We start from the raw sequence: 20,926 nt of genomic DNA on the forward strand, positions 1-20,926 counted from the left end.
ACTATCTTGTTATAGTCACATTCTTTTCATTAGTTGATGTCAACGATAAAGACGGTGAGATGGAGCGAGGCTTTAGCGATGCCTCGATAATGATAAACGAGGGTGAAAGCAAATGTGATAACGATCACACACCTCTTTCCCCTTAGTCAAGATCGATGATGGAGATGACCAAACGAAGCGAGACCTTGATAGTGACAAACGAGGGCGAAAGAAAAAACAATAATGATCATGTCGAGGTGGCAAGAGTAGAGATAACAAAGCGAAGATAATTTTATTTTTTAGAAAAAATATATTATATAAAAATAAATAAAAAAGATATGATAGAGAAAATATAAAAATAATATTTTTTGGGAGAATTTATTCATTTACTATATTATTATTAGTGTAATATTTTAGATATTAAAATTTTATGGGATGAGGTTTTTCTTTATTTATAAAACATAAAAAAACACAAAATGGTTGCTAAACTTAATAGATTCCTCTTTTCCCGTGTTTTGGTTATGGCGAATAGAGTGTAAGTTGCGTCTCTCTGTGATCGATGAATCAAGAGAGGGACCAAAACCAGCGTCTGCCTCCCCTGGTATTCCGCAACAAAACCACTTCGGTTCTCCGGAGCCCCAAACTACTCACAGCAAAACCTTGAGCCGGAGGTGGGCGGTAGCTTCCTGCTGAAAATTACCCCTTGTTCATGTCACTGCCTCGCTTTTTGGATTTCCTGTTATCTTTCTTTCCGTTTTGTTTCTTCTTGGATTGCTTCAGTATGCGTGTTTTGTCGGTTCTTCTTCTTCTTCTTCTTCTCCGTGCTTAATTGATGCCACTTGAATCTGAACAAGTCGGTACTTTTGGGTCTTATTAATCTGTTTTGGTGGCAATGAAGGGTTAAAGGTCGTATCTTGGAGTTGATTCCAGCTGCTGCGTCTGGGGTTGTTTTCTAAACCACTTGAATCTGAGTAAGTATATGTCTTCGGGTTTTGATTATTGTGTTCTTGGTGGCGTTGCAGGGTTAAAGATCCGATCTTGGAGTTGATTGCCGCTGCTGCTTTTGGGGTTCTATCTGGGTTCTTGATTTCACTGCTATGAGGTATCATTTCTTCTCCGATTTTAGTTTTTTTTAGTATTTTTAGCACCTATTGGATCTGATTTCGGCAACTTTCATGCATCCATCTGCTATTTTCTGCTCTAGTGAAACAGGGGCATTAAAGACGATTTCTTGGCATGTTATTTCTTTTGATTTCTGTGATGATCCACCCACACCTGTTGAAGTGGCCAAATAGTGCCCTGCGCTGTGCTAATTATGTTCCTGATATGATTCTGATATCGTGGCAAGGGAATCGTGTTCGATGCTTAATACGGTGGCCCTTTTCCACTAGTAAATTAAGTTAGATCTCAATTTAAAGTTCTTAAGGATGCACTTTCATTGTCATTGTTTGTGTTTGTCTTTCCCATTTAGTTCGGATGACTGTATTCATGGTTTACGCAGTTTGGTTTGATCCCAAAATCTACAGATCCTATGTGGTTATCTCATATTTGTTAATGGAGTCCTAAATGGGAAGTCTCGTCATTGATTCCTTTCTGTGCTTCTGTGTGTCTCTCTGGATCTGCTAGCCGACTTTGGGGTCAATGTTTCCATCAGATGTTCTTTGTTCAAATATAATAGGACAAGTCTAAGCTTGAAGTACAACATTGTTTTTTGATTCTTTAGTAGTTTTATGGCATAGCATTGTTGATCATTAGAGTTTAATTTGGATACAGTTTCCAAATACCCTTTGGGATTTTGTCTTGATTTATGATACCTCATTTGATCCTCTGTATCTCCACTTTAAGGATGCTAACTCTCCCCCATTCTTTCGCAAATCCTTGGGTTCATTTTGAGTTCAGTTGGTAAGGGGTGAAATAGCATAAGTAGTTTTAGGTACAATACATGTTTTGCCACTTGAAGTTACAACCTGATGTTAATGATAACACATGTGAAATTGGCCTCTTCTTCAGACATGACTGGGAATTAACAATAATGAAACAAAAGAAAATTACAGAAACTCTTCCGACAAATAAATATGTTCTTCCTTTGGAATAATAGCACACTGCACAAACATCATAGACTGTCATTTCTGGTCAAATTCCAAGCATCCGTAGGTAGGCCCTTGTGCTTTTGGCGACCAATTAGACAATAGGCGTTGACCACTTCTTTTGGCATATTTAACTGGACTTTCTACTTTTGATGCTAGTCTCTCTGAGTTTTATGCTACTCTCATTGGTTGCATAAGTCAACTAACGTAATCTATTTCTGTACTTTTAATGTGATTGACTCTGCTGTCCATGAACTGTTCTTACTTCTCACTGGTTAGTTTATGCACCAAGGTTTTATCCTTTTGTTGTTTTGATATAAATCTTCTAGTAGAATCTTACTAATTAGGAAACAAAATGAGCTGCAGTAAATCACCATTATGCAAGTACTTCAGGCTTTGGTGAAGTTCCTCCATTGAATTTTAGCTCAGACAGTAATAATTCTTGGTGGTTTCATGAGCGACTCTACCATACATGTACCATCCACCTTATGGTATTTGAAAGCTATCTTGCATCTTCTTCTAAGGACTGTGTTTCTCCGAATGTTTTGCTGGAGGTACTTGAATATAGTGTTTTAGGAACAACTAATTTCCCATCATATTTGTATTGACCGCCAACCACCAAATGGTGTTTTAGGAACTGTGACAGACAGTTCCCTTATCTCATGGTGTAATGGGCCTTGATCTAGTGACTTATCTGTGATCTTTATTTTAAACAATGAGGGGTAAATGTTGCATATGTATTAGCATCTTAATGCTACTAATGGTGAAATATGAATTGTTGACTTGTGTTTTTTACTAAACTTCTTTGTGTATGCAGAAGCAAATTGTTTCAAGATGTTGTATAACTTGTCGGTCAAATTACAACAACAGACGTTTTAAATTTACATATGAATGAAAAGAAGTGAGGTGTCAACTTGAAGAAACAGCAATTGTTAGATACTGCTAACAATGTCAATCTTGTCAAAGTTGCGTTGTATCACCGTGGATGTGACGGGTACTTTAATAGCTTACAAAGGAGAACTTGGGGATTATTACTGCATGGCAGCTAAAGCAGTAGGACTGCCCTGTCCTGATTACAGACGCATGCATGAAGGCTTCAAATCTGCATACACAGACATGGCAAAACGATATCCATGTTTTGGACATGCAGCAAAAATGCCAAACATTGACTGGTGGAGATCATGTGTGAAGGATTCCTTCATCAGGGTAAGCAACTTTCCTGAGTTAGACAGCAAAGCAAGTTTTCTCAACAGATGTACTGTATTTATTGTAGGTGTTGATCAGGATTTTCTTATGGTTTCTGCTGCCATTTCCACCCATCAAACATCAAGGGATTAGTATATGAACTATCCAAGTAGATCCAAATTTTACACCTTGTACTAGCAAGCTTTGCATTGCTTAATACTTCTACCTTAAGGTATAAAGAAATAGACTTTAGTATCTGATTATATTACAAATCATATATAATGACCAAAACAATAGATTGCTTGTGGGTTGAGTTATGAAGTAATCATGAATATCTAGCTTTTCTAAGTGACTGATGATCACAATGACTACTAGCATTCTCTAGCTGATGAACATGTTTAGATTCAGTAGATTTGTCCCGATCAATTGTTAAATTGGATGTTACATTCTTTCAAGTTAGAAACAACACAAAATATTAAAACTGTAGCCAATACCTTTATATTTGCTTCTTTGAATGCTATGCTGCAGGCAGGCTATGAATATGATGATGAGACATTTGAGAAGGTTTTCAAGCGCATATACTCATCATTTGGATCTTCGGCACCCTACTCTGTGTTTCTTGACTCTCAACCCTTCCTCAGATGGGCACGCCAGAAAGGTCTGATTGTTGGAATTGTCAGCAACGCAGAGTATCGATATCAAGATGTCATTCTTCCTGCCTTAGGACTCAATAGGGTAAAATAATACTTACTATCTCCTTGCTTGTTCTCGCAAAAAATTCTATTTAGTGAACTCTTCAAATTTCATTTATTCTTTTCCTCTAGTGTTGTGTCATCTTCTGCATCAAGCAAGTTCTGAATATGTTGCCAAGTTCTGATATAGGGTATCGGTTGCTAACAATTTGATATTTTGCAGGGTTTAGAATGGGACTTTGGTGTATTCTCAGGCATAGTGGGTGTTGAAAAACCAGACCCAAGGATCTATCAGATTGCACTGGAGAAGGCCGGAAATATCAACCCATCGGAAGCACTGCACATCGGGGACAGTATGCGCAAAGACTACCTTCCAGCCAGGAGTGTCGGTATGCATGCTTTGCTCTTGGATAGATTTAAGACATCGGATGCTGAGACCTGGAGAAAGTCCGGTGCCATTGTGCTTCCTGATCTTGTTGCTGCTCAGGAATGGCTCACCAAGGAAGAAAACACTGCAGCCATGCAACAAAACTAGAACCCAGTGAAATAAAAAAAAAATATTTTCCTTTTCATTTTCTTGTGTCTACCCGTTTGATCGAAGTAATTTCTTAGAACACTCACATGATGTGATTCACTGGAACGATTTCGTTGAACGCTCAAATGATGCGATTCACTGGAACAAATACGAGTCATTTATGGGGTAATTCAAGTAATCCTCAATCACCCTTTGTAACCCTTTGTAATTCAAGTGATCCTCGATCCATGGTGTTTCCTTTGAGATGATCAAGGTGAAAACCTTTTGTAACCCTCTTTCTCTTTCTCTAGCCATTGCAGATCATTTGGTATGTTAAGCTGGCCAATATGGATACTTTCTCAAGCATCCCACAACAATCCTTGGCATGGTGAGTGATCATATATGTAAGTACAACGGTTTCTGGATTGATTTCTGAGTGCGGTTGAGATCTGGTGATGGAAATAATTGAGGCTGATGCTGTTCTCGACAAGAACAGAGCATGAAATTGGTTAATAGCCTCAAGAACAACTCGGTAGAATTTCTTGGTCTCGTGTGATGATAATGCAGAAACACACGTCTTCCAGCAAGAGCAATGCTACCGCTGAGCACTGGCAGTCCTTAAGATGTCATCCTTCGTTGCCAGGATTATTGCCATGCTGGGTGGGTTGCGGACACCCTAAAACCGGCCACCGCGACAGTTCGCGTCGAAAAGGCCTTGTCTTTTAAGCGGGAGGTCGTCTCCGCTGCTCCGGTTAATGTGAGTTTTGTCGCCTTGCCTCTCTGGCTCCGAAAGGGGCAAATCCACCCGCAAAACTGACGGCAGCGCACGCGAGGATAACCTCCCAAGAATGGGCCCGTGAACATATGGACAGACGGCGAGCCAGCCTAGGGTGGGACGCGAGGAGGCGGTCAGAGGATGGAAGGCAATGATGCGTGGAAGAGGAGCAGAGGAAGCTGAGAGAGGATGAAGAAGTGTATTGGAGAGGAGAAGATGAAGCAGATGGCTGAAGCGTTCCAAAAAGACGAGCTTTGCGAAGCGTATTTAGACACGCTCTACAAATATGGTGTGTTCTTGATGAGGCTGCTCGGTTGGACAGCACAAATTGTCTTTCTCTGCTACCTTGCTTGATCCTAAGTGCTTTTTTTTTTGTTTATGCATGTTGATACGAGGAAGATGCTTGATAGATTCTGCTGATCCTGATACGGATTAGAAGCTTTGGCCCTTCTTGAAGCACTCAAGAAGGTTCAGCCTTTCTTGGTGCCATGAGGAACACAGAGCCAAGACGAAGGGGGAGGTGAGCTATTGCTTTATTTTCTTACTATTTACATTTTGTGTTCCTGTTAGTATGCTGCTGACCTTCTTGCATTAGTGAAATAACTAATAGGCTGAAATTGATCCATGTAAACTGCCCAAATTTGTCGGGACTTAAGATTTCGTTTTCAATTGTGTTGATCTTTTCACTGACAAGTCTTTGTAACTGCACTACTTCTATCAATCAACTGATCCATAGAGGACCTAAGCTTTAGTTTTATGTAGCTAGCTAGCTTCGTCGAGTTATTTGCCTGCTAGTGGAAGAATCAGATGCCGGTTGCACTTGTATAGGGGTTGATCTAAGTTTGACAAATAGTTGTAAAAGTTAGCTCAATTTCCCGGAGGAGGGATTATGGCTCTTTTTATTCCTTCATACTCAGCCCCAACTTTATATTGAAACTGGAAAGGCTTCATGGTTGTTGCTTTTTCGCCTTGTATGTGATTAAGATTGTCAAAATGTCATTAAAACTTGAAGATAAAGAAGGTAGCATGGACTAACTAGAATGAAATGGTTTATTTGTAATGGCAGATTGTAAGTTAGCATATAAGGATAAACAAGCTACCACAGACTAACTGGAATAGAATGGTTCATTCAAAAAGGCAGATGGTAAGTTAGCATAAACTAACATGAAGATTAAGGTTGGACTTTTTTTATCAAAACAATATGACACCTCCTTTGTTTTCTCTTTAAGGAATATTATACATTACCAATGAAAAAAGTGGTGGTATGTTCTGCTCTTACCATGTAATTTTTTATTATGAATTGAAAGAGATCAGAAAGCATAATTGCAGAAACATTTTGGTCTAATCATGCAATCTGGAATTGTTGGCCGCTGGCTAGTAATGGATGCTTATTTTCCGGTATTCATTTTACAACAAAATTGATTAATATATGCCAAATTGGTGACCCACTCTTACAGCTATCTAAAAAATTTGTGCTCACAGTATAATTTCTTTTCATGGATTCTCGGTTGTCAATATTGTGAATTTACATCTAAATCCCTCCTGCCAAAAGAAATGTGGCTTGTCAGGGAAAAGTTCAAAATATAGAACTGGAAGAACCAATAAACTAATAAAGAAATACCTCATTAGGCTGTTGAATCTTGTCGTAACTGTTGGATCTCATTGCGGTGGTCATTGTTATCTAGTGGCATGTATTGCGACATGATAGCCATGACCTCGGAGTCCATGTAAGACTGCAAAAGTGAAGCATTGATATGTCATGGATCTCACTGACTAATAACGAAGATGCTCATTTAGCCTGACTAGTTTTTTGATTGAGTTGGACTTAACATACTCTGAGCCTGTATTTGTAGAATATATATCCTGCTATAGCACCAGCCACACATGATAGAACTAAGAGCATCAGTATCCATCTCGATCTTGACATATTTTTAGCTGCATTACAACAGAAAAATGATAAATCTAAACAGGAATTACCTTACCCTAAAACAGAAGAAAACTACCAAGACACATGATACTATACTTAAAAGCAGCCTGTGATAAACTTCATTTCTGCATCAAATTCAATGACCATATAATACCTGGATCTGATTGCAAATGCAAATATATAAACAGAAAAAGCTCTCAGAACTCTAAATGCACAGTATTCTCTGTTTTAATTTTGATCTGATGTTGCATTTAATATCTGCTGAAAGCTAAGGCAAATATTATACTTCTGGTGAATTCTCATTTGGTGAAGGTTCAGGTATTTCAGTACTATATGACAAGCATCTAATGCAAGATTTTATGATCAATCAAATTGTAACTATAGACACTAAATACTAGGTAATCATTTTGCATAATAGAACTACTTTGACACAAAAAGAAAACACTAATCTAAACTACAAAAAGGCATATGTAGCTAATTTAAAGAAATTAACTGTGTTTTACTGCATGGATGCTGTATCATATACATCTTGCATGCTACCTTGTACAATGTGGGTATCATATTGTTCTACAGCAATTAGTATGTCATACTCTTTTTCTTACCTATGCATGTGTCCTCCCCTTTAATGTACAACAGGTTGCCCTTGCACTTGCAGTCATATCCACCCCATTTATTCTTACAAGAGCACTCAGGGCAGTTACAGGCAAGCTTCTCCTTGCATTCATCAGTATCTAAAACAAATAGAGAAGCCATTGAGCATCCTTAGAACTTAAAGAACATAGGAAATTATAGAAAATTAAATACCTTCACACGTATAACCATCACCATGGAATCCATTAGGACAGCGACAACCAGTCAACAAGGAGCCCTTCAAGGCAAATAGTTGTGTTATCCTTATGTCCAATAAAAGTGGAAATTTTGCATGATAGGACAATTCAACAAGTATATAAAATTTTACTGAGCAAGCTGAAAATGTTTGTCCATCTCTAGTCTCAGACCAGCAACCTCCATTGTCCATTGCACATCTTCCTGGTCCCACAGCTGAATCTCAATACAAAGAAATTATGTCACAATTTTGGAGGGCTTTAGTCAGTCAGATGAAATGATACTAGTTCCATAAAACAGTGTTGGTAGGGAGTACATTTTCAGCAATAAGGCTATGTAGAATTTTGAGTATAAAATGGTTGTTAAGATAGTCAAAGAACCATTTAATAAGGAATATTACCTTGACAAGATGTATAGCCATCACCTTGATATTGAACACCATGAACTACAGGACATACACAGAGTCTGCCTCTAAAAGTGTCCTAAAGAAGTGAAATTAACATAATGTGAATAACAGTGCAACTCTCTTCAAACTCCCACAATGTTAAAGTTATAATATATAAGAGGAGAATGTACCTTGCAGGCTGTGATATTTAACTTTTGATCTTGCCAACAACCACCATTTGATCGAAGGCACTCATTTGTCTCAATATCTGGTAGAAAACAAGCAAGTATATGCAGCATAAGCTTAGTATATACTATATAGTTCACTAGGAAATGGTTAGTCATGCAAACCTCCATTCAAGCATACAGGAGGTTCAGTCGATTCTTTAAATCCTGCACATATTGCCTTCAGCACAGCAATCCTCTCCAATTTCCCTTTACACAGGAAAAAATGCACTCATTTTACTGATTGTTATGTTATTAAATTCTTTTGGTTAATACCAACCAAAATATTAAAAGAACTAGTTAGCTCCAAAGGTTTGTTCTAGAATGACATTGATAAACCCATGGTTTTGAAACAAGGGTCTAGGTGTCAAACCTCGATATTGAACATTGTTTATAACCAAGGTGGGTAAGATAGTTACATCCCCGCGAGAATCATGTCCGACCTATAATGTGAAAATCGATCAGTATATCAGTTATGCTACCAGAAATCTGAATCATGAAGCTACAGTAAACTCTCTAATTTGACTCAATAATAGATAGTATTTTAACTTGTAACATTATTGAATCGGCCTGATTGTTTGTTCTTTTAATCTTTTTTCTTTTGTCATAGCAGAGAAGGATAATAATTAGAAGTTCTTCTGTAATGCACTTGATAAAGACACAGTCTATTATTGTCATCATTAGGATCTATCCTTATGGTTGGTACTGGATAAATGCATTTACTGCACTAGTTATTTGTTCAGCTTTTTTGTTTATTAATGGTTGTAACTCCTTTCCATTTCTTTCTTTTCTTCTCAAGTTACAACCAAGAAAGAATGTTGTTTGGCATCAAAGCTGGAAAATTCTCCCTCAAGGGACAATCTCTTTGGTTATTCGTGGTGTGGACTGAATGTGATTGAAAGAGATAGAAAACAAGAGTTATTGTTTGATAAAAAAAAGATTCAGAATAAGATGCAAAAGCACCTCATAAATCATGGAAGGGTTTCTACATGCTACTTTTATGAGCCAATGGTGATTGGTTAGACTCCCTGGATAATGAGATTGAGTCCTTGCAATAATGTACTCCACAACTGTCAAACTATCTGGCAATATATCATGAATTTAGAAGCCTGTGTTCAACAAAGGCTAGATGCTGTGTTTATATCTCAAGGCCTAAGACCAGATTTCTAAAGTTTCTAACTTCTATTGATGATTAGCCTAGCCAACAATCTCTCTAGTTGCTAGAGCAATTTTAGGCAGAACATCAGATCTTGGCTAAGAAATATCTGGCCTCTCTCTGAAGACAATGGACAGGTGCTTAATCTGAGTGGCAAATATAGGTAAAGAAAGCAGTAGGAAGAGGATACTGATTATCTACTAAAATGAATGCATAAGCAGAAAATGTTTGCTACTATTGTGGGAAGCAGGTCATGTCGGAAGATATAATAAGGTAAAAAATAAGGGTTTGAGCTCTCTGTCATTCTTGTTTTTATCAATGATCTTGTCATCACAACAGACAACAAAGAAAAATCATCCACAAGCACATAGCAATGAAGGTGTATACTTGAAGCTGACTGCCATGTTGAAGAATGACAGGTCAGTGGGGCATTCAGTTCACTTTTGGCGGAATGTTGCAGAACGTTTATGTGCAGTAAGATTATACTTGGTGAAATGTGGGAACTCTTCATTGCCAAGAATTATGCTTAGAAATCTTTCAGATTAATGTACCTGGAGTTCTTGCTCTGTCTTTAGGACGTCATTCTCAACATCTGCTTCTGGATTACCCATGCATTTTGTGATCTTGGCCAGAGGTAAACCTGATGCATCAAGCTGAATCATGTAAGAAAAGGTTTCTATTCCTTCAAGATGAACAAGGAACAAAATCTGTGATCAAGTTCATAGACTTGCCAAGGGATTTGACAACATCTTCAGCACAGTCTGTGCTATATTTCTTGTCTTTCATCGAACACCTGACATGGTAATCAGTGACGAAGTCCCACCAAACCCATGGCTGGCCTGTCTCATTGGCAACTCTATGAACACAAAGCTGTCTCAGGTTCTCGATCACCACATCTTTGCCGTCATACCCCTCATTGAAGTCCTGCTCGGGATCAGGAGCACAGTACCTCCCTCTGTTGATGCACTGGGCTCTGCACTGCTTGCTGAGTATGAAGGCCTCTGGGCAGTACCAGGTGATGTAGTGAGGAGTGAACTGAGTGAATCCTCCCTTCTCAAGCAGCTGGGCATGGCCCCTGAAGTTCTTGACAAAATTCATCTGCTCATCGCAGCGAGGGCCGCATTCATCATTGCTGTTCATCCAGAATTCATACTCGACCCTCTCGTCCGGGTGAGGCATGGATTCTCTCCAGTCCAGCTTCACGATAACATGGTCAGTCGTCCCCTTTGCCAAGGCCTTCTTGAGGGTCTCACCGAATTCGTGGTTGATGAAGGCAGAGGGAATGGTGATCTTGTCGACGTACTCCAAGTCTTGGCTCTCTTCAGGGTTGTCCATGGTAAGCAGAGGCTCATCAGTGTTGTCAGCAACTAGAACTCCAGCAGCACCAGCTTGCTGTGCATTCCATGCCTTCAGAGCAAAGTAGCAATCTGGAGCAGGTGGAAGAGGATTAAGACTCTACTGGTGGAATGTCTTCCTTGAGCTTTGCATAGAGTAGAAGGTGGTTTTCACATGGCAGCTAAACCAGAGATTATACCGAGGGAAAAGGAAAGGTAAGCCACCCTCACTGTTCCATTTGTTGATGAAAATGGATTTCATAGATTCTATCAAGAGATTCTATCATGGCAGCTTTGAGAAACTTTAGAAGTTTTAGATCTGGACGGAAACTTTGAGAAACTTTTCGTATCAATCTCTGAGATATCTAGATCTTCTTAAACCATCAGAAAGGGGTACTTCATTGCAATGCGTAGATTAGAAAGGAAAAAGAGGAAGAAAGCTTTGAATCTCCCTCAATTAACACTAAGAAGTAAACCAAGAAATTGGAAAAAAAAATATAAGAAAGAGGAAAAAGAAAATAAAGAACAAGTATTTCACACTAAATAAGAACCATGATCATGGTACTTGTAATACCAAACCTGCATACGGGTTCCAGAGAAGAAAGATCCAAATCATATGAGCATAATTATTCTGTTTCTGCAGTAAAAGGCCATCTATGGTGAAGGAAGAAATGAAAGAACAGAGAGAAGAGAATGTTGCTGTCATGTTCACCTCCTCGGTCGACAAGTAGAATAACAGGGCGCCTAGATCGGGACTTGAAAGGTGTGCCGTTGAAGGCATTGCATGCGGTGGTGCTGTTCTTGTCAGGGAACTTGACCACACCCACCATGGTGCCCCCGTAGTGCGGCACGCCAAAGTTGGCAATGGCTGCGTCGTGCCTCCCCCTGATATGCTCTGGCCGGATCACCCTCACGCTGTTCTTCTCGACCACAAACCGACCAGACACAGAGCTGAAGGCTGCTGCTGTCAGGGCCATGGACACAGTTAGCCATCGCCAGAGCCTCACCATGGATTCTCAGTTGAATCCAGAGAAGGAGAAGAATTCTCTTTAAGAATGAGGAGTGTTGGTGTGAGGCTGTTGGTTGAAGGTGTTTACAGACAGAGGTTGCTTAATTTCTACTGCATGTCAATGTGTAATCATTTCGTGTTGTGAGGTAGGAGATGGTAAGGAGAGTTGCTGAAGAACCAATCACCATGAAGAATGAGGGAGGTTGGTAAAAGGAGACTGGTAATACTGTTAAAATTTACATGGTTGGACTTGGTTAGGCATCTTCTTTGAACAAATGACAAGCTTATCCCTACATCTCAATGTAAACTCATCACCAGAATCTGTATTGTTCTGTCAATATAATGTAATAGAAATATTATTGGATGATGTTTTGCTGACACTGGAGCCAAATTGACATCTGATTCATCTCCTTAGCAGTGGAGGAGATATATTCAGTCACACCATTGTCATCAATCTCATGGTTCTTGCAATCTAACTCTGACAATGAATAAACAATTTGTGCTTTTGGTGTTTGATTAACAGTCTTTTTCATCTTTAACCACTCCCATTATAGCAGCATCATGACATCTTACTGAAAATATAGCTTTGGAATGAAGTATATTCAAGTGCATCGTCCACACAAAGGAGTCATCCAACAAAAAAAGAAGTTTGTAATATTATGTCACTTCAAATATTATAATCCTTCACATATATTCCTGCCTTAACATCCTTAAAGAAAATTAAGGTTAAATATCTTAAATATAATTAACATTAATTTATTTATATTAAAAATATTTTAAAAACATAAATATAAAAAATATTTGTATTTTTAACTAATCATTATAATCAATTGATGAAGATTAGCAACAATGACATATATATATATGATATATTTTATCTTCACTTGGATTGTCTAATAAAGAAATTACTAATTAAAGACAAGGACAGTGAATAAGGATTCCTAAATCCTCAACTCATAAGCGATTCAAAGATCTAATGTCATGTCCTTTTAGTGGAAGTGGGTGATCTGTTGCATCCTTCTTGAGTGAAAGGCACGGCTTGTTGAAGGACTTGTTGTCCTCCTACTATGAAAGTCTAACATAAAATGGATGATATATATATATATATATATATGTATATATATATATATATGTATATATATATATGTGTATATATATGTATATATATATGTGTATATATATATATGTATATGTATATATATGTATATGTATATATATGTATATGTATATATATATATATATCATTACTCTCATAAATGACATATTCTTAAAGTTTATATATAATACATAATTAAAAATACTAATAGATTTGATATACTAACTTTCAAGATAACTTCTATGACATCATAAATCAAGTACAAAGGAACACACCTAAAAATAACTTCTATTTACTGTATTATATATATATATATACATATATACATACAATCATACATATATATATATATATATATATATATATATATATATATATATATATATATATATATATATATATATATATATATATAATGAAATCTCCAAATAAATAGGAGAGTAGAAATAAATGAACCCAACGGCCGTATAGAAACACGAGTGCGGTCGATCCGGACGAGCCGTAGCGCCACGCCGCCTTATCCGCCCTCTGCCTGCTCTATGCGCCCGCCCTCCGTCACGTCCGCCTTGCCTCAGCTTCGAGTTTCCCGCGCCACCGCGTCGCCGGAACTTCTTCCCAGCCGCGGCAGCCTCCTTAGCTCTGGCCGCCGGACGATCGAGGAGCAGTTCTTCTCTGCCAGGGTTCAGCCCGCGATGGCCTCTTCCGCCGGCGAGGCCCGTCTCTCGACCTTAGAGGAACGTGTTGGAGTTGGCTTTTCTGTATTCAGTTTGTGAGTGCATCGGTGTGTTGGTTGCTTCTCCCGTCAAGGCTGTGCTCGGCTGGTGCTGGGCGCCTCTGCTAGCGGGGCGCACAGAAGCTGTTCGATGAATTATCGGTCGTGCGTATGCCTGTTTTCTTAATCTGCAGAGCTCTTGGAATTCGTTCTAACGTTGGATTTTGTTGAGGCCAGCTCCCGGGAATGAGTTCTAGAGCTCAAAAATGTGATTTTTTGCTGGTTAATTGCTTCTCTCACAGGAAATGAGGGCATCCTAACAGTGGATATTCGTGTGGACTTCGGAATTGGGTCATCGTACGCATGCTTATTTGTCGTTTTGCAAAATTGAACAGGTATGTTTGTTGCAACATTTTATTAGAGTAAAAGTTATCTGAAGAATTTACTCAAAGAAAATGAATTAATGCGAAGGAGAAATTTTTAAATCAGCTCCTATCAATTATCGGGGTTTTCTCCTTCAGCCTTTGAACATGACATAAAAAGCTTTAATAATGTCTTGAAAACAGTCAATCCTTGATATAATTTACTTCACACACACACACACACACTATATATATATATATATATATATATATATATATCTCATTTTGTTGCTTGGATGGATTGTCAATGATATGTACTTAGAGCATTTAGTGACATTCTTATTTATGGTTTGTGTATATAAGTGTGCAATTAGCATATTCATGTTCTGAGTGGATTCAGCAGCGGTCTCGTCCATGATCTTTGACAGTACATGATCCTGATTCAGAAGTTGTTAGCTGTTTCCCCAACATACTTTTAGCTTCTTTTTAGGGAGGTTACAATGTTGTTGGTGCTTTACAGTGAATTATTTGTATGCATCAGCAACCAGAACAACCAGGCTTGCCATAAGAAGCATGGTATTCTTACAAACAAAACTAGTGGGATGGTAAGTAAATTGGTACCTAATTCTGCCTGACCTCCATTTCAATGTTTTGACATATTCTTCACATGTAGCACTTCATGATTCTGTTGGAAAATTGCTACATAATATAGTCATTATTTAGCAGACAACAACTTACGATTAATCTGATATACTTAGGCAATTAAGACAACTTGACATCCTCGAAACATTCACTTCCAGGTTTACATGTTTGTTACAGAGAGTTTATGGTTTATCTTCAGATCTTGAGCGATGCCAAATTCACTGCTAAGCAATTCGCAGAGCTGTCGGATCTCATCTTCTGGTAAGATAACCATTACAAGTCTCTCTTGGTTGCTGCTGGTTTCATTAGTTCTCTGAGGACCCTGTAGCACCAAAACTGCTCCTTCATCACCAACTCCATCAATGCTGTAGTCCACTTGTACAGGCTTCTGACCCTTGAGCTCTAACCCATATAAGTTGATTCCTTCCATGTCTACGAAAGTGAGATTTGCCCCATAAAGCACAAAATCTGGCTTCCCATTTTCTATGTCAACCAACTCTTCAACTGACTTCGACTCATCCGCTTCCTGTTTACAGATGAAGGTTGCTAGTTCTAACAGCCCAAAATTGGCAGCTGAGGAATCTAACCTGACTGTGCTTGTTTTGAGCATATTGTTCAGTATTTTGCTGCATTTTGCTAAGGTGAGGTATCTGCAGATAGTTGCCATTTTGGATTCTCTGCTCTTTCGAATTTTTGCCAAGCATTTCCAGATCATAGCTGAGATTATTACAAAAGTTGGGACTTGTTTGAGTTGCTCTGGTTGCATTTTCTTAAGCTTGGTTTCTGTGATCCTAAAGGAATTTGTTGCCATTTTACGGGTGTTGGGAGCCAGCCAGCCATCCCCAATTAGTTCAACCTGGTTGACTGGAATTGGTTTTGGAGACACTTTCACATGTGTTGCTGCACTTTCTGCTTTCTTTTGGTGGTTGTTTAGCTGAAGAGTTTTAGGGGGTGGATTGCCACTGAATAACTCTCCCCACAGATTGATACAGTTTGTGGCTGACATTGGATCTCCTAGGACATGAGCCCAGCTGTATCCAATGGCCATCCCTCCACATTTAAATCTAGTAAACTGCTCACCGAGTATCAGTTTGGAAAATAAACCAGGTAATAATGTTAATAGGTTGTAAGAGGAAAGTATTTAGAAACTCAGATCAATTGGTTCAAAGTTTGGATTCATGTATGATACGTATGTGCTCAAGGTGAACCAAATCGAAGCTTAATCCAACAAGGTGTTTATGTCGATAAATTCCATTAATTTAATTGTCCTTGTTCTATTTGACCTCCAAAATTGGTGACTAACTTGAAAGTCTGAATTGACATTTCTTGCAGAAGCGAAAGGTCTGCTCTAGTGGGTTGTTAATCTTTGAAGTGGCTAATTCCAAGGAGTGACACTTGATGTGGCAATTAGATGCAGGTTTGTCCTTTGACTATATAATGAAACTTTCTCTTGTGCTTATTTAAGAATGATGCTTCTGTTAACAAAGAAGGTAAAATAAGCATGATGCTTTGCGTTGTTTCTCATTAATGTTTTGAAGTTATGTTCAAACCAATGCTGTTGAATTTGATCATGCTTCGAGTTAGATTAAACTCTCTTAGTGATCCTGCAATGAAGCTCAAATTTTAGAGGGTTATCATAAGTTTAGTAGTACATAAGCCAAGTTTGAGTTTGATTTTCTTGTTTTGTGTAGTTATTCTGAGATATTAAGAAAAGCTTCTAGTAGTAGAAGTATATGAAACCCCATAGGATCACTGATCACTAACTCTGTTGAAGCTGCTTTTATTCCACAACTAAGATATGGTTTATGCTGATTTAATTTTCTTTTCTCATTTATCCTCTGGAAAACTCCTCTCAACTGCTTCTTACAAGCTTTACTACAACCACTGCCATGACACCCATATAATTTTCTCCTTATTCTGATGGAAACTTATCCTACTTGATCAATGTCAAACAAAACCTCCATGTGGTAGTGTCATCTGTTGAAGCCAGACAACAGCAATATAAGTTCTTTGCATGGTTAGCAACCCAGAGAAAGTGACGCAGGGTATCCTCATCTATTTTATTGCATTTGGGGATGCTTTCAGGCCCTTACTGGGAACTACTGTGACCAATTCATTATACACCAAGGATGTTTTTTACTAATTCTCATTCTTTTATGTGAGCACTAATGTCTCTGATCATTAACAACTTTTGGTCAGTGAGACTGCAATATATAATGTGCTGGGACTTCCTTCCTTGGGAGTTGGACACAAAGAATATAATGATGTCATAAAAGCTTAAGGTTTACTGGCACTAGATTAAAATGGGAAGCTCTTTTTTATTCCATAACACACCCTTGAATGGTTGGTTTTAGGTGTATTTGCCTACAAATTAATTACTAATTTCATTTACTTATAAAAATCTAGTCTACTTTTTTCCTTTCACCCTTAGTAAGACACCCATCTGATTTCCTAATAGTCAAAGTTTTAAGGATATCCATAAAAATAAATAAATAAATAAATATGAGAATTGTCTATAACTTATTTATTTAATAAATTTGCAATAAAATATAACTGTAAATATGAAAATGTTATAATGTCACACGGACCCAACTTTAATTGCTGCATTTTTGACAGTTACTATTCCGTGGGACCTTTTGATAACTCTTCAGAGCGACAGAGTTCGGATCTGAGTTCCCTTTTTTATTTTTTTGATCAAACAAAATTCTGAGAGTTGGTATTTATGCTTACAATTAATTCTTCCCACTATCTCTAGAGCTTAATGTGCATAGGTACAATAATTAATCCTGACTTTTTAAAGGGAAAATGCAAGATATAATTACAATGGATCTAGTAAATTTGAATCCATCCTCAATGAGATTAGGTACAAGCAGATCAAACCAAGTTCCTCATGAAAGCTAAGCATGCAGCAAGTTTTGGTACTTTAAATTGAAACAAAATAATGAAACCATTCTAAAATGGAAGCCACAAAAGGGGTGAAAACTTTAAGAAGCATTTGTGATGAACAAATAAGTTGTCTATCTTCTTTAAGCATGCTACTTCACCAGCTCGACTTGCACACCTTGATGTATTTTTGTTCCACCATGTTAAATTTATTGTTGTTGCCTTCTAGAAAAGAGCTACTTATAGTTTCTAACTTACTGCTGCAGTTATTCAATGCATGAAGTTGATATGAAGCATGCAAAAACGAATGAGCTCATAAATGAACATACGAAGATAGAGGATTACCTGCATGTAAACCATGGGGGAGAACTGCAAGTCTGGACCAAGCACCTTATCTGGTACCAGGAGCCTCCAACGCGACGACGACGACGACTCCACGTCCAGCCACTCACCCAGCGTCCTTGTACACCTAGCTTCGATGATCCTCAGCCCACAGTCATTGCACTTGATCAGTGGACGTCCACTCTCCGCCCTCCGAATTCGTCCAGCCATGGGATAGCAGATGTTGAGCCACAAGAACATGGGATTTTTTAGGTCGGCAATGGTGATACCATCAGTGATCTCACTTTGATTGAAGTAGTACACAGCCCTCAGGTAGTGCAGCTTCATGATGAGGTCCATATTGGTGAGTTCATGCAGGACAGCATTGCCGGTCACCGTCGCAGGCACCACAGTCGATATCCTGTGATCGTAGATGACAGTCTTTTCCTGTTCAACACCCATGACCTGGTCTTAGAGGAGACTAGAGAAAGCTGAGGAGGAGAAAGAGACAACCAGTTTGTAGGTCACACATTTTTGGAGACTTGGCTCAGCATACGATATATAGAGAAGGATCGGAGGCAGGAAGCTGGGGTGGTGTGGGAGGTGAGCAACTATTGTGACGGCATTTTAAATGGCTGCATTGGTTGATGGGACCCTGAAAATGAACATAAAGATAGGAAAGCATGATCAGTTGGTTGGCACTAAATTAATTGGCGATGACAAGATTGCCACATCGCGGTGCAAAGTACTCCCAGTGACATGCAAACTTCTTCAGATATAAGAGATGGGGGCTTCCTAATGTTATTCCTTGAGGCAACTGAGATGACAGTGAAATAACAGTGTTGCTCGAACCCTCAAATGGACGGAAATGGAGGAATGCAAGGTGGATAAACGAGGAGTGGAAAAACAGTGTTCTTCTGGTCAGATCGAGTGTGGTGGATCTTAAGATTTGAGCTCCATTTCCTAAATATAGACAAACCTGGTTACAAATTTGAAGTTGCTACAGTTTCTGAGATATGGAGATGGGAGTTTGATCAGAAGAGAAAGTTGTATGTAACATTGGAGTTCCGAGTTTCTCACGGTGAATGAAGACGGAGGTTCTCACGTGAAGTGCTTAGTGCTTAATCATTAGCCCACCATTAATGCAGTCCCTACTCACCTGCCTATGCTGCTGTTCTAAGGTCCTTTCATGCCCAGTCCTTTACCCCCTTGCTCCATTCTTTGATCAAAGTGTTCATGGCTTCACTGATGCTTTTAATCCTGTATCATATGTGGGAGGACAGTCAAGTTGGGTTTACAAGATCAGAGGCAGTAAGCAATCATTAATCTGAGCATAAATATTTTGGATTAGTACCATCATTGGATTGGATTTCTACCAAATAAAATAAATTGGAGCACACGTAGACGTCCCAATTTGTCTTTGAACCCAAATCAGTAATCACCAAAGCAAAAAGAATGTATCAAGAAAAGCCTTCTGATGCAGGTCCTGAGTGGTTGCAGCTGTTATGAATGAGGATGGTGACGGTGTCCATTGTTGCTTGCTTGATTAAGCGAGTATGTCGTAGATCTAATCATTGAAAACTATGCATGTTTAGGTGAGGCCTTCAATAATTGTGGTCTCCTTTGGGCTGTCAAGGAAGGTGGTTAACTGACTTAACTGGACAACCTCTTCTTTGAGCTCATCATTTTATCTCTGCCTGACTTGGAACTATTAGGGTGGAAACTTGAAGGGCTGGAGAAAGTGAGGTGATGTCTTTTCCTTGACATGAAGAGCTGTTTCAAGGATAAGACAAGAGACATGTCACTGATGCTGATGTGACTGCTTATTTTTAATAAGTATGATGTGCAGTGTAGCTCACCAGAAGATAACAACATTGTTGCTTACTTGTATTATTAATTAAAGCAGCCACTGGAGTGGTTGTGACTATGTTATGTAGAGGACATTCAAGAACATGCAACAGTTGCTGTCACCTTATCTGGATGTTCAATGAATGATGCTGGGTGAAGTTAAAACATTTACTCCTCCTGCCTTGATGATTGAAACATACATAAATTGCATTTGCAGGCCAACAATAGTTGGAAGGATGCCAAGGTTGCTCTTAATGTTTGGTTATGACCTATATTGATGAGATAATTTTGTGAATTATAAATCTACCGAGGCTTGGCGATCGAGAAGCCCGACCCTTTCTTTCTCCCAAGTCATAGAGGTCAAGAAGCTCGACTCCCGTCTCTACTAACGCATGGCGATCGAGAAACTCGATCCCTACATTCGCTCAAGGCATGGAAGTTGGGAAGCTCGACCTTGCCTCCACCAAGGCGTGGAGATTAGGAAGTTTGACCCTCGTCTTTGCCTAAAGTATGGAGGTTGGAAAACTCAACCATGTCTAACCAATGTGCGTCTCTCGATGATATGAGGGGTAGATCGACGATGGATCGCCACCAACAATGCTAGTGAGGCGATCTCGAATAAACATGTCGGATGAACTAAAGATGCCCACTAAGTTGAAAATGGATCGAAGAGGTATGGGCTCAGTGTGCTGATTGAACAAAATACTACACTTCGGACTCCTTTGGCAAGAGTCCCGAAACACGCCGTGAGAGGGGAACAAATAATAAAGAATACACCATCAACTAATCATTATCAGACATGTAACTATCATATAGTGTCTAAGGTGAAAGGAGAAGACGAATGTCACCCCCTACTTATCTGCCAACGTGGACAATGATCCAAGGCAAGTGCACCCCCCGATTGCCCACATAGACAAGGGGAGACTGTTGGAGGTAGCTAAAGGCAACCTCCCTATAGAATATTTCATGA

At 38.9% G+C, this 20,926-nt stretch overlaps 3 protein-coding genes and 1 long non-coding RNA gene across 7 annotated transcripts; 2 read left to right on the top strand and 2 right to left on the bottom strand.

The window, feature by feature from the left end:
- Positions 1–505: 505 nt before the first annotated feature.
- Positions 506–4,721, top strand: LOC103990727 (uncharacterized). 3 transcript variants are annotated; one of them, XM_009409970.3, is made up of 6 exons: positions 506–650; positions 878–923; positions 1,002–1,081; positions 2,884–3,272; positions 3,780–3,986; positions 4,167–4,721. In XM_009409970.3, the coding sequence occupies exons 4-6, from the start codon at positions 3,015–3,017 to the stop codon at positions 4,476–4,478; spliced, it is 777 nt and encodes a 258-aa protein (XP_009408245.2). In that variant the 5' UTR covers positions 506–650; positions 878–923; positions 1,002–1,081; positions 2,884–3,014; the 3' UTR covers positions 4,479–4,721. The 3 variants fall into 3 exon arrangements, with proteins under 3 accessions (XP_009408245.2, XP_064972099.1, XP_064972098.1); XM_065116026.1 differs by having other exon boundaries at positions 572–657; positions 4,167–4,515; XM_065116027.1 differs by lacking the exon at positions 878–923 and having other exon boundaries at positions 513–650; positions 4,167–4,515.
- Positions 4,722–6,292: 1,571 nt separating this feature from the next.
- LOC135616636 (vacuolar-sorting receptor 7-like) lies at positions 6,293–12,178 on the bottom strand. 2 transcript variants are annotated; one of them, XM_065116025.1, is made up of 13 exons: positions 11,796–12,178; positions 10,481–11,176; positions 10,301–10,389; positions 8,967–9,036; positions 8,720–8,803; positions 8,561–8,637; positions 8,385–8,466; positions 8,118–8,200; positions 7,964–8,027; positions 7,762–7,890; positions 7,067–7,167; positions 6,854–6,965; positions 6,294–6,774 (listed from the first exon to the last, which is right to left on the bottom strand). In XM_065116025.1, the coding sequence occupies exons 1-12, from the start codon at positions 12,091–12,093 to the stop codon at positions 6,858–6,860; spliced, it is 1,881 nt and encodes a 626-aa protein (XP_064972097.1). In that variant the 5' UTR covers positions 12,094–12,178; the 3' UTR covers positions 6,294–6,774; positions 6,854–6,857. The 2 variants fall into 2 exon arrangements, with proteins under 2 accessions (XP_064972096.1, XP_064972097.1); XM_065116024.1 differs by having other exon boundaries at positions 6,293–6,774; positions 7,964–8,200.
- Positions 12,179–14,996: 2,818 nt separating this feature from the next.
- Positions 14,997–18,570, bottom strand: LOC135616637 (protein ECERIFERUM 26-like). The gene is made up of 2 exons (XM_065116028.1): positions 18,133–18,570; positions 14,997–15,976 (listed from the first exon to the last, which is right to left on the bottom strand). The coding sequence occupies exons 1-2, from the start codon at positions 18,568–18,570 to the stop codon at positions 15,065–15,067; spliced, it is 1,350 nt and encodes a 449-aa protein (XP_064972100.1). The 3' UTR covers positions 14,997–15,064.
- LOC135616638 (uncharacterized) lies at positions 15,408–20,123 on the top strand. The gene is made up of 3 exons (XR_010488422.1): positions 15,408–15,545; positions 16,237–16,321; positions 18,054–20,123. It is a non-coding gene; the product is annotated as an uncharacterized LOC135616638 (long non-coding RNA).
- The last annotated feature ends 803 nt before the right edge of the window (positions 20,124–20,926 follow it).

Source organism: Musa acuminata, chromosome BXJ2-7 (genome assembly GCF_036884655.1).
Source record: "Musa acuminata AAA Group cultivar baxijiao chromosome BXJ2-7, Cavendish_Baxijiao_AAA, whole genome shotgun sequence".
Lineage (NCBI taxonomy): Eukaryota > Viridiplantae > Streptophyta > Magnoliopsida > Zingiberales > Musaceae > Musa > Musa acuminata.